Source organism: Gastrolobium bilobum, unplaced genomic scaffold, assembly GCF_033153095.1.
Source record: "Gastrolobium bilobum isolate Gb01-03AN ecotype WA unplaced genomic scaffold, APGP_CSIRO_Gbil_v1 utg16366, whole genome shotgun sequence".
Lineage (NCBI taxonomy): Eukaryota > Viridiplantae > Streptophyta > Magnoliopsida > Fabales > Fabaceae > Gastrolobium > Gastrolobium bilobum.
Genome location: NW_026897955.1, coordinates 362,177 through 373,718, shown reverse-complemented (window position 1 = coordinate 373,718; position 11,542 = coordinate 362,177). Strand labels below are relative to the sequence as shown.

At 32.2% G+C, this 11,542-nt stretch overlaps 3 protein-coding genes across 3 annotated transcripts; 1 reads left to right on the top strand and 2 right to left on the bottom strand.

Annotated features, from left to right (window-relative positions):
* Nucleotides 1-201: 201 nt before the first annotated feature.
* Nucleotides 202-528, top strand: LOC133311686 (auxin-induced protein X15-like). Its single transcript, XM_061512761.1, has one exon. The coding sequence runs from the start codon at nt 202-204 to the stop codon at nt 526-528; it is 327 nt and encodes a 108-aa protein (XP_061368745.1).
* A 1,216-nt stretch (nt 529-1,744) lies between these two features.
* On the bottom strand, nt 1,745-3,752 carry LOC133311697 (thylakoid lumenal 15.0 kDa protein 2, chloroplastic). Its single transcript, XM_061512788.1, has 6 exons — nt 3,210-3,752; nt 3,029-3,135; nt 2,755-2,845; nt 2,555-2,623; nt 2,134-2,243; nt 1,745-2,038 (listed from the first exon to the last, which is right to left on the bottom strand). The coding sequence occupies exons 1-6, from the start codon at nt 3,442-3,444 to the stop codon at nt 1,946-1,948; spliced, it is 705 nt and encodes a 234-aa protein (XP_061368772.1). The 5' UTR covers nt 3,445-3,752; the 3' UTR covers nt 1,745-1,945.
* A 4,012-nt stretch (nt 3,753-7,764) lies between these two features.
* LOC133311696 (uncharacterized) lies at nt 7,765-9,674 on the bottom strand. The gene is made up of 3 exons (XM_061512787.1): nt 9,471-9,674; nt 8,075-8,153; nt 7,765-7,939 (listed from the first exon to the last, which is right to left on the bottom strand). Exons 1-3 carry the CDS (start codon nt 9,620-9,622, stop codon nt 7,871-7,873), a joined length of 300 nt encoding a protein of 99 aa, XP_061368771.1. The 5' UTR covers nt 9,623-9,674; the 3' UTR covers nt 7,765-7,870.
* Nucleotides 9,675-11,542: the final 1,868 nt, after the last annotated feature.

Sequence of the window (11,542 nt, the reverse complement as noted above, 5' to 3'; positions counted from 1 at the left end):
ATGCCAAATGAAAGCAATGCATGGCTACACCTACTCGCCAATCGCTAGTGGCTCCGCAACTAGTCCTAGAGTCAAGAAATTTTCTTGTTCTTTCTGCATATAAATAGCCAGACTCAAATTATAGAAGCCACAAGCTCAAAATTCAGAAGCTTTCAAGCTCACTAATTCACTTTCCTATCAAGAATAAGAAATTGCTTCAAAATGCCTAGCTCATTCCTTGGGAAGATACAAAAGGGTCTTTCACTCTTTGCACACAGAAGGCCTGAACTAAGGTACTTCAACGAAGATCTTGTGGAAGCCACAACTGTGATGCCAGATGATGTTAGGGAAGGATATTTTTCTGTTCTTGCAATCAAGGATGGAGAATCCAAAAGGTTCATTGTTGAGTTAAACTACTTGACTGATCCTTCATTCTTGGGACTACTCGACCAAGCTCAGGAAGAGTATGGTTTCGGACAGCAGGGAGCTCTAGCAGTCCCTTGTCGACCTCAAGAATTACAGAAGATTCTAGATGGTCTCAGAGAGTAGAAAAGAGAGAACCAAAGGTGCAGAAACGGATACAAATACTATTGATGTTCCTTACTTCCTATAATAGAAAACTACTTTATAATCAATTAAGCCTTTTGCTACAGCTTGAAGAAGTATATGTAGATGATTCATTATATTCTTCATGTCAAATTTTGGTCATCACTTCTTGCCATTAATAAATGTTAAGCATTATTGTCATCCCGGTACTTTTTTATTCACTACATCGGCTCAAATATTTTGATTCTTGCAGGTTAGTTATTTCTAAGTACTAATATATAAACTTTTGCTGAGGCTGGTGGAATTGCCTTAATTAAACTAGAATGCCTTCTCTCATGGACTATGTTTTAGGAGAAAGGGAAAAAAACTTAAATGACCATAATGCTCAACGATGCATGCACCAAGATGCTTTTTGAGCTGAAAACAATTAAATGATTGCTTGCTGGCTCAGTTTTCCTATTTTGGATGTTGAATCTACAGTTCTACAACAGTATGAACCAAAAAACTAGGGGGGAGGGTGATTATAATGATATACTCCATTACTTTTCTTTCAATTAGGAATGTCTAATTCTCTAGCTTCCAAATACCAAATTGTTTGGTCCTATGAAAAGAAATATGTACGAATGCTTTCATTAGAAACGTGCCATTATGCCCTTTGCGAATGCAATCAAAGAATTGATATCAAAACTGAATCGAATAAATTAAATTGAACCGGCCGACCACACAAGCCTAGTCCATTAGGCCGACCGGTAAAGTCCACATAAGGGGTTTACCTTTGCATTCCTGAAATGAGATTTTTAAACCCTTATCAGAAAGAATCTCACTTCCCTGCGCAATGCACCTCATGCATCAGGTGAGGACGTTTGCCTCACACCTTTTGGGATCCACAAAAGCAAAACGGTTATGGCTACTCTAAGTCATCATTGGGAAATCTTCTCAACCTAAGAGTACAAATTCCAACTATAACTTCCTCCCAATCGATAAGCCTCAAAGACAAAGTGATATTATTACTTTCAGGATATAGACGAAAAATCTGTAGAACAACTATTTAAGTTTGTAGCATCTATGATGTTGAACTTAATTCATCCAACGACTCAAGGAGCCATTGTTCTAAAAGGAAAACACATACTTCAAGAGAACTCTCAACTGCTCCCACAGCTGAACTAATATTAAAGATAAGTAATAAGTCTTAGTCAGCAGATTTCACAAGTCAATAAATAAGACGCTAGAGACTTTATATTACATGACTCCATATGTATTAACAATGAAGTACATAAGATCCTTAAATTCAACATAATATAATTAAAACATGTAACATATTATCCTCAATAGTTTTAGTTCATTTCTATACACCCAAAAGGGATAACAAGCTAATTGACAAGGCTGTCACATGATAAAAAAAAAAATATTAACAATGAAATTATTTCACCTCAGAACAATTACTAGGCCCAACGGGTTCTCTCAAGCAATTAGAAATTGCCATAACTGCTGCTTCAATAGATGCATCTTCCCCCTGTTTCATTTGTTGTTAAAGTTAAACCATTATCAAATTATTAACTAAGCTAAAAAAAAGAAAAAAATTTAGGTATATTGAAAAGCAGAGTCTACCTTCTCTTTCCAATAGAAAATGTTACCATACTTCCCTGCCAAGCGACTCCAGAAACTACGTGGGATGTCCAAATCAACTGAAGCACCAACGTTGAAATTCAATATATTGCCTGCTCAACAAAACCCTTTATATTATCTTAATTGGTAGATGCATATATGTATAAAGAAGGGATAAGTGTTTATGTGGCTTTTGGGGTTAAAACTGGAGAGCGTTTTGGGAATTTGACTTCTCTCTTGCAACATGAATTTTTCCCTAATATCCTCCATTTTCTTTTCTCTCCAAATCGAAATACATCCTTTTTTTTTTTTTTTTTTTTTGCAGAAAATAACTTTATCTCAATGAGAAACACTAAACCCTAAACATAAACATGCCAAAAAGGAAAAACAATAGCAACAAAGAAAAGTGTGGTTGATCCTTTACCAAATGTGGGATCAGCAACAAAGACAACTGTTCTGTCATCTACTTGCCAGAAATCTTTAATAGCCAAACCTGCAGAACTACATTAGTTTCAGCTTTCAAACTTCAATAATAATAGCCTTTAAGTGTGCAATTAAGAAACGAATTACGTGAGATCCATATTATGGTAACTGGTAACCTCCACAATGACCATAATCATAAACCTGGGGTATCAGGATAGTTCTGGGCCAAAACCCTCAACTTGAATCCAGTATCAGTTTCAAGAGCAGCAATCTCTTCTGCTAGCCTTTTCTCCTGAAGACGAAATCACCAAATCGAACATCATTAACATTCTTCCCTCAATTCACAGACACAACAATTCAGACATTCGGTAGTATTTGTATGTTCAATTTGAATAGAAAAATAAATAAATAAATAAATAAAAATAAAAAAGCATTCGACACATAACACCATTTTCATGGTGGGAACAGTATATACCTGTCCATCAGAGAGGAATCCAGCAACATCAATGACAGTAGTAAAGTCCTTAGGAAGCAATTCTGGCTTGTTCACACCAAGTTTTGCTGCCTCAGCCAATCCAATTCCTACCAAGTTTGAAAAAAATTGAAATTTTTATATTCCAGTATTTAAAAATAAAAAAAAGGGGTGTTATTATTACCTCCGAATAATAACCCAAGTGATAGGGCTCCAGACAGAGCAAGATGAAAAGGTTTGGAGTGAAATTTAGTAACCCAGTTGGTGGAGTTGGAAGTTTTGTGTGATGATGTTGGAAAATGACACGACAGCGTCTTAGGTAGTAATGTCCGCAATGGAGGCGAGAGATTTGGGGAAGTGAGAGATACAGATAAAGATGAAGATGATGGAATGTTAAGAAGATAATGATAATGCGCCATTATCTTCCTTCTACTATGGAAACGCACATGTCATCGTTCGAGAAATGCTTCTTCTTCTTCTCTCTCTCTTTTTTTTTAAATAAAAAAAAAAAAAATTAACTTTGATGCCGCACAGTTTTAAAGAATTTTTACATTATTAGTGAACCTGGATTTACCTGTTAAAGAAAATATATTTTTCTGTTTTCATTCAGTAAAAAAATATTATAATTATGTGACCAAGTTTGATTATTATTAAAAAAATGTTACACTAACACGTTTTATACCTGTTCTTTACAATTTAAGGCGGCTTGGGTTAAAAATTTAAATGAATTAACTTCATCATGTAAGCTCAAAGTCGGATGTGAATTTGAATCCTCTTATTTTTAAGTTAGAAGTTACTTATAAGCATAAGTTAGGCCAAACAGATTTTGGAAAAAGCTCTTATAATGAAAAACTCTTTTTTTTATAATGAAGAAAAAAGTCAAAAACTAAAAGCTCCTAGAAGGAGCTTTTTTTTAAGCTCTTATCTGTTTTTCTTGAATTGTGTGTTTTTTTTTTTAAACGAAGAGTTATAAAGATAGAGCGAGAAATAATTTTCTTGAAACATGTGCTTTTAAGTAATTTTTAAGCTAAATTTTTTATGTAATTACCAAACAGCTTTTAGTTTCTTTTTTTAAGCTTTTATTTTTAGCTTTAGCTTATAAGTAGCTTCTAGCTTAAAAATAAGAGGATCCAAACAGGCTCTAAGCATCTCCTAATTAAAAGCTACTTTTAAGTTAAAATTAAAAATAAGTTTTAAAAATAAAACTGAAAGCTATTCATCACAAATTAAGTTTATCACTTTTTATCACTAAATCTTAATGTTAATTTCCGCATTTGATGATTATAATTTATTGAAAATTAACAATTAATTAATAATTATTATTCAATAAATTATAACCATCGTATTGACGGAAATTAATACATAATAAAAAATGATAAAATTAATTGATAGTAAGTGAATCTCTCCCCAAAAATTTTAGCTTTGAACTTCCTAAGATTTTTTTGGCTTTGGACTCTCTTTTTTATTACAAAAAAACCCTTTTTATTATAGGAGCTTTCGTAAAAATCTCTTTGATCTAGTTTTTGCTTGTATGGACAAGAGAAACTGAAATAAAAAAAAAAAAAAAAAAAAACATTCCATACGTACTAAGATAATGAGTAATTATTGGCTTAATTCTTTAAGTTTTTTATTTTTAATTTTTGGCTAACGGAATTTAATAGAAAAAATTTGTTTTTCTAAGTATGAGGTGCACTTTAAATAATGAAGAATCTGATTACAAATTTTGATTAAAAAAAACAATGGAATAGACTTCAATAACTTTATAATTTAAGAATATGATATTATACCTACCTTTTTTCAAATTTACTCTACCTATTTATTTTCAATATCATTATATTAGAATCTCAAAAAATAGGGGAAAATGGTGAAAATTAGTTAATATTATGATATAACAGTATTGTAAAAAAAAAAAAAAAGATTAGTAGATAGAGTATGCATGAAAAAAATAAACATAATATCCCATCCCTATAATAAATTACATATGTGCATTTATTTTATTACAATCTTAACTATTGATTTTCCAATTTAGCATGTTACCCTATGCTTTACCCTCTAAAGTATATATACCTTATTTCAGAAGAGTCAAATTCCGACAATAACTTCTTGAATGCCTAGTTATAAACACTAAAACAAATAATAAAGAAAGCTTTAACATACCCTTTCTATTTTAAAATCGTATGTATTTGAGTTTAAAATATATATATATATATATATATATATATATATATATATATATAGAGAGAGAGAGAGAGAGAGAGACGTAGGATCCTTTGACACCGGTGTCAAATTTGAAGTTTGACACCTCATCTAAGAGTCATTAGATAAAAAAAGATCAATGGTGTCACATGTTTACAAATCAAAGTCGTTGATATTTTTTGATCTAACGGCTCTTAGATGAGGTGTCAAACTTTAAATTTGACACCGGTGTCAAAAGATCCTGCCTCTATATATATATATATATATATATATATATATATATATATATATATGTCAATTGATTGCCAAAACGTGTTTTGATTATTCTGCAAACTTGCACAATCGAACTTGAAATACATTCAAGTTAAAGCAACGAGTTCATCTAGTGATTTTAAAGCAAGAAGTTCATTGCAATAGGAACTTGTGTTTACAAGATTATTAACTAGGAAGGAGAATCGGGAGTAAGTAGAGAGAAAAATCAAGCTCTTATTGTACAAACCATTGTATGCAAGATTTTTAATAAGAAAAATGAAAGTGACCCTCTTTCCCACTCAAAAGTCCCATATTTTTGCCCCTCAAATTGAGAAGGGGGAGATTTAAATCAAACAGGAGGAAGAAAAATGATTCCCATTTCCTAGCTTTAACTTCAATTCCGAAATAAGGGTAGTAAAATTTCTGCCTTGAGCACGTATTATAAGGAGAACTAACTCTCCCTTTGTCCATTCTATTTCCTTTCCACTTCTTTCTCTCTAAAAATTTATAAAGCGGAAAACTAGCCTAACATGCCCCCGTCACAAGCCAGAACTAGGACGTTGAAATCAAGTACCAAGACAGACAAGGAGTGCCTAATTACCTTGTTAACAGCATGATGCATTTGCACAGCAATCCACGTATAACTGATCCTTTAGGGTGTATTTGGTTGGAAGATTTTTTTGAGATACATAGGCATTTGAGAAGTGAGAATATTGAGTGCCCCTGTTTGGTTAAAGAGTTTTGAAGATATGCCTACCTAAACAGAAAAGCCAGCTTAACCATTTGCATGTCTATCTGATGAAAATAGCCAGCTAAATTTTCCCATTTGCCATATGATATTTCATGTTATCTAACTAAATCATCACAATGGGCAAGAATCATATGACGAACCTACCCTTCTATTAGGGCGCGAAAGTCAAAATATCACAGGTGCATGAAGACTTGGCCATACATCAAACCAACCAAAGCACCAGCAATAAGCGGTCCAACGTTGTACATAATGATGTCACCAGTAAGAACAGGGCCAATGTGCCAATGATGAGAGCTGGCCAGCCTATTGAGGTTGCTCCCTCCTATGTGTTTCTTGCCTGCAACCAATGCTCCTCTTACATAACTGCCCAAGTCCTCCACCCCAACGGTGATAAAATGATACTTTTATGCTTCTAAGTTGTTTTTTTACACCAGAATCAGAAGGTGATTGTTATATGGGTTTTATAACAATTTTTTTTTTCCTTTTCAGGTGGAACCGTTGTGAATGCTTGATGATGAAGGATAAATGATGCTTGAAAAAAGATCGATATGTAAAGTGTTTGTGGTTCTTGTCGTCGTGAACTATGTTACAAATGGCAAAACAGCAGTTAGCATAGTACGATGTGTATGAATAAATATGTAATCCAGCAACTTCTATGTACCTTAAAAACAGGGTTATTTTCGTAAAACTAACTTGTTTTCTCATCTATATTTTACCTACAACCAAACATAGATTTCATAAAAGTTACCTAATTTTTCCGGTAAAATTTTTCCCAACCAAACAACTTTTTTTTACATTTTCCTACCTATCTCACTTTCAAACCATTTCTCTATATATAACATTTCCCTATTATTCATAAAATTTCTCCTCAACCAAACGCCACCTTATTATCTAACTTCTAGGCCCGCTCTATCTCTAATTAGCCTTTAATTTGATAAGCTGCCCAACGCTCATAACGAATCCGTTTAAGGTTACTGACCAAACCACAACTAGAAAAAGTTATTTATAATTCCTTGAGAACAGAGTCAGCTATCCAAACAAGTTTAGCAGCTGGTTATACATGGGATAATGAGAAAGACAGGCTCCTAGGTGTTAATAAGAGAAAATTATGCTTACCTCCCCACATAGTTTGTAAAACTTTCGGGAACACAATCCTATAGTTTTTTTTCTTTTAATGTTACACTCGCTTTCTTTAGTTTGAGTTTCATGATGCTCACACCCTTGTTCAAAACAAATTTCCCTTAAAACACAAATATTTCCAAAGTTTAAGTAGTGTTTCTGTAGCTTCTACAAGCCGTAGAGGAGGTCAGCATAAGTTACTCTAATGATGATTATTCCAACACAAACATAGCAGATAATTACGCCATTGACAAGGAACAGACGTACCCTTCTATTTCAGTCATTAGTTTTATCTCAACGGATTGTGTTTCGAATAATTTTGTATTAAAAAAAAAATCTCAGTAATCCAAAGGCATCATGTAGACTGAAACCAAGAAACACATGCTTGTAATTGTTTTTAAGTCACATTCAAAATGTCATATTCGAGAGTGCATGCAAGGGGGGGTTGGGGGAGCATCAATTCTCTCCAGGTTTGCAACCAAAGTAAAGATAAGACAATGCCAGCAACAAACCAAAAAGGAAGGGACCTAAGCAAAGTAATAAGGCCAATTGAAGTAGTACGAGTCACGGAGGGTCCTGTCCCAGGTCTTGTTAAACTGCAAAAGCACAAGTTTTTATAAGAACATAACCATTTGCTCATATTAAAAAAAAGAACAAAATAAACAAAGTATCAGCTCTGTTCAGCTAAAGCTCTCAAGAAAAATAAGGTAGAGAGAAGTAAAATAGCATACCTTGCACTCATATGGCTGGTTCTTCTTCATTGCCTGTTTCCAGTGATATTGTTCATATAACATTTCCCTATCATGCCAACTGCACATTAAAGGATCTTAGCATATGTGATGTAAAAATTAGATGATGCTAAAGAAATCTTCAAGAAGAAGAATAATAACTAAGAAGAGAGAAATTATGTAATCAGATTATCCACTCTGCTCAAATGTCCGAAGCAGGATAGAGGGAAAACAAATCGAGAAGAAAGCAGCAGATTAACCTTGAAGCAAGCAACTGCTATACCTCTATCTCCCACAACTAAGGGGGTGCATGCATGGTGACCCAAACTGATTTTTTATTTAACCAAACCAGTTTTATTTTTCCCAAAACAGTTCACAACCGGTTCCAAAACAGTTCAGAACCGATTCATGTTTCAAAACCACTTCTTGATTTATAACCGATTCAAAACCAGTTCAGGTATGTAAAACAGTTTCAAACTAGTTTCAATCAAGTTTCGAACTGTTTGAAACTGGTTCTTTTGGTTAAGTTCAATTTTTTGAACTGGTTTGTAAAACCAGATCGCTTCATAAAACTGGTGCAAAAAAATACAATTTCGGTTTGATTCAGTTATTTAGTAGAGCCCTACCCAAATCCATATGTATACAAAGAAAGGAATCCTCTTTATTTTTATTTTTTAATTCATTGTTGAAATCCTAGTAATATACATTACATTCCAATGGTCCACTTCCACCTTTTGACTCATCTGTATTTGTTTCAGAGATATAAATATGAAATTCTTTCTTTGCAGGTATACTCAAACCTGACATGATAGATTTCATTTACACTATGAAATTATAGGGTTTAGACATGGAAGGAGGAAAAGAGAGAAAAGTGAAGCTTATTAGAGTGGAAGCCTTTTCCACTATCTTCTTTTACCTTCCCCCACAGTGTGTGCTTGCATTTGTGATATTAAAAAAAATAAAGGAACAGAAAAGCGGTAGTGGAGTAAACAACAGTTTAACTTTGAAGCATTAAGGAGAGAATCATAAAGCGAAAACCAAATACTAACTACAGAGAACAAGCATAGGGAACAACATCATCATAATAACACGTTGTTATCAATAGATAGATTTTCAAACAAGAGCATTTTCAGCAATTGAAGAAACATAAGATGCCAAACATATTAATGCAATAAGAATTTTCACATAAGCAAAGGAATTCGTTCAATTAATTCAGGAAGCCGTCACATCAAGGCAATTAACCTAATTCATACACTAGAATATATATATATATATATATATATATATATATATATATATATATATATAATTTCAACGAACAGAGGCTCTTTCCAGAGTTTCAATTAATTGAAAAGATAAAAAACAAAACAAAAGGGGAAAAGAGAGAAAAGAGTGGTACTTGAACTGAGTGCTGAGCTGCCACATATAGGGATGGAAGTAAGTGAGAAGAGAGAAGGCAGAAGACCCGACCCAAATGTTGACGAATCGCTCCGCATCCGCATGGGGCACACCCGGGTCACCACGATAAGCATTCCCGAAATACTTCTCCATCTTCTTTCTCTTTTCTGTGTCTGTCTGTTCCTCTTCTTTCTCAAAGCTTCCACATCTATCTTGTTTTATCCTTTCACCCTAAACCATCTCACGACGTCGTTTTGTCATTTTTTGTGACATAGAATCTTCTTAACATATATATATATATATATATATATATATTAAAAATGGAAAAAATATGTGTCATTTAAAATGACACATCTCACATGAAAGGACCCTCATAAAAAGGAAAAGGTGGGATCCACATTTTTAAAAAAATTTCCTCCCACTCTCTCTCCCAGGATTTATCTCTTCATCTCACTTAAAATGTGTCCTTTAAAATATACACATTTTTCCCATTAAAAATTTAACTCTGCTTATATTTTTTTTTTTTTGGTGAAGCAAATAACAAATCCACGTTGCATTTTCTAAAATGAAGGAGACTGATTTTACACAAAAATTCATCACTTGGATTTTAATGTTTCTATAGGAAGTATTAAATTATCATTTTAAAAAGATTTAATTTTTAATTCACTCAAACTTTTTCATATTTCCTTTTGTTAGAAGGTATACACAAAGTCGTGTATCATTTGACCAGTTTTTATATCATTGTGAATTATATGGAACTGTAAGATATAAAAATATAATAAGAAATAAGGATAAAAGATTTCTTCAGTCAATGAAGATAAATTATCTCCGGTGAGCTCAAAACGACATCGTTTTGGGACGAAAATCAATGTGTTTTTGTAATTATAATATATTGCAGGGTTATATTAGTCTTTATCGTTATAATTTTTAAATTTTATAACCTCAAAACGACAACATTTTGAGCTCACTAGAGATAAGTGACTGGAGAAATACTTTTTTCAAAAAATAATTTAAAAATATATAATATAATTAATATCATACAAATCCAAATTGCAAAAAGAATCCAATAAGCAAAATACATATGTAATTAAAGTGCAAATCAGTTATGTACCAAAAAAAAAAGTTCAAATCAATTATTGTGATACTCATCAATAGGAGTATAAATGGGTTATGCCGGCCTACAGGTAGCTTATATTAGACCAGATTTGCCTTATTATAAATAGTAAAATAGAATAGGCCTAGGCTTTTAAAAAAAACTATTTAGAAAATAGGCCATAGGCCTTTTTTGTTCATGTCAGACCTATAAGCCTATAGACCGGCTTATATTATATTATTTATTTAAAATATAATAATAAAATTATTATTTTAATTATTTTGAATAATAAAATAGTATTATTTTAGTTATTCGTTTAATTATTGAATGTTTAATAGGCTTAAACAGGCTAACAGGCATAGGCCCAGACTTTTATTTTTTATATATAGACCAGCTAGATTTGTAATTTGGGGCTTACACAAGGTAATAGGTCAGGCTATACACAATTTTTTTTACACAGGCCTGGTCTATTTAAGCCAGAGAATAGCCTAGTCTATTTACACCCCTACTCATCAATCATTAAGACTAATATTATCACTACTATCACCATTAGCATCTATCAGTGACATATCTAATCTATCATTCTTTTTCAAAAAGGACCATTTTAGGTTTTTTTAATTTAAACCGTAAATTAAATTTTTATTTCTTTTTTTTATATATTAAAAATTATAAATTTTGATTTAATTTTTGTAATATATGATATACGTATCGTATTGTATTATAAGATATAGTATCGTATCGTTTGATACAAACTTCTTTGAGATATATCCCATGATATAAATCGCTAGACGTGTGAATCGTATCGTATGAGTTGTATAATGCGTCGTAAGATATTTAACTACATATATTTTTGGTATTTTTTGAGAAGTAACCTGATGCGAGTGTAAAATCTTTAACAAATAAATCATACGCATAATTTAAATAAATAATTAATTATAAAAAAATTCGAACTTATAAGTAAGAATATTTTCACAAACTAG

Excerpts from the sequence above, each read along its gene's own strand:
- LOC133311696 (XM_061512787.1), bottom strand. The coding sequence starts at position 9,622 with ATGGAGAAGTATTTCGGGAATGCTTATCGTGGTGACCCGGGTGTGCCC. Across the intron at positions 8,154-9,470 it reads CAGCTCAGCACTCAGTTCAA|TTGGCATGATAGGGAAATGT; the intron begins GTACCACTCTTT and ends TTTAATGTGCAG. Across the intron at positions 7,940-8,074 it reads ACCAGCCATATGAGTGCAAG|TTTAACAAGACCTGGGACAG; the intron begins GTATGCTATTTT and ends GTGCTTTTGCAG.
- LOC133311697 (XM_061512788.1), bottom strand. The coding sequence starts at position 3,444 with ATGGCGCATTATCATTATCTTCTTAACATTCCATCATCTTCATCTTTA. Across the intron at positions 2,624-2,754 it reads GAACTATCCTGATACCCCAG|GTTTGGCTATTAAAGATTTC; the intron begins GTTTATGATTAT and ends GTAGTTCTGCAG. Across the intron at positions 2,244-2,554 it reads TGTTGCTGATCCCACATTTG|GCAATATATTGAATTTCAAC; the intron begins GTAAAGGATCAA and ends TTTGTTGAGCAG.
- LOC133311686 (XM_061512761.1), top strand. The coding sequence starts at position 202 with ATGCCTAGCTCATTCCTTGGGAAGATACAAAAGGGTCTTTCACTCTTT.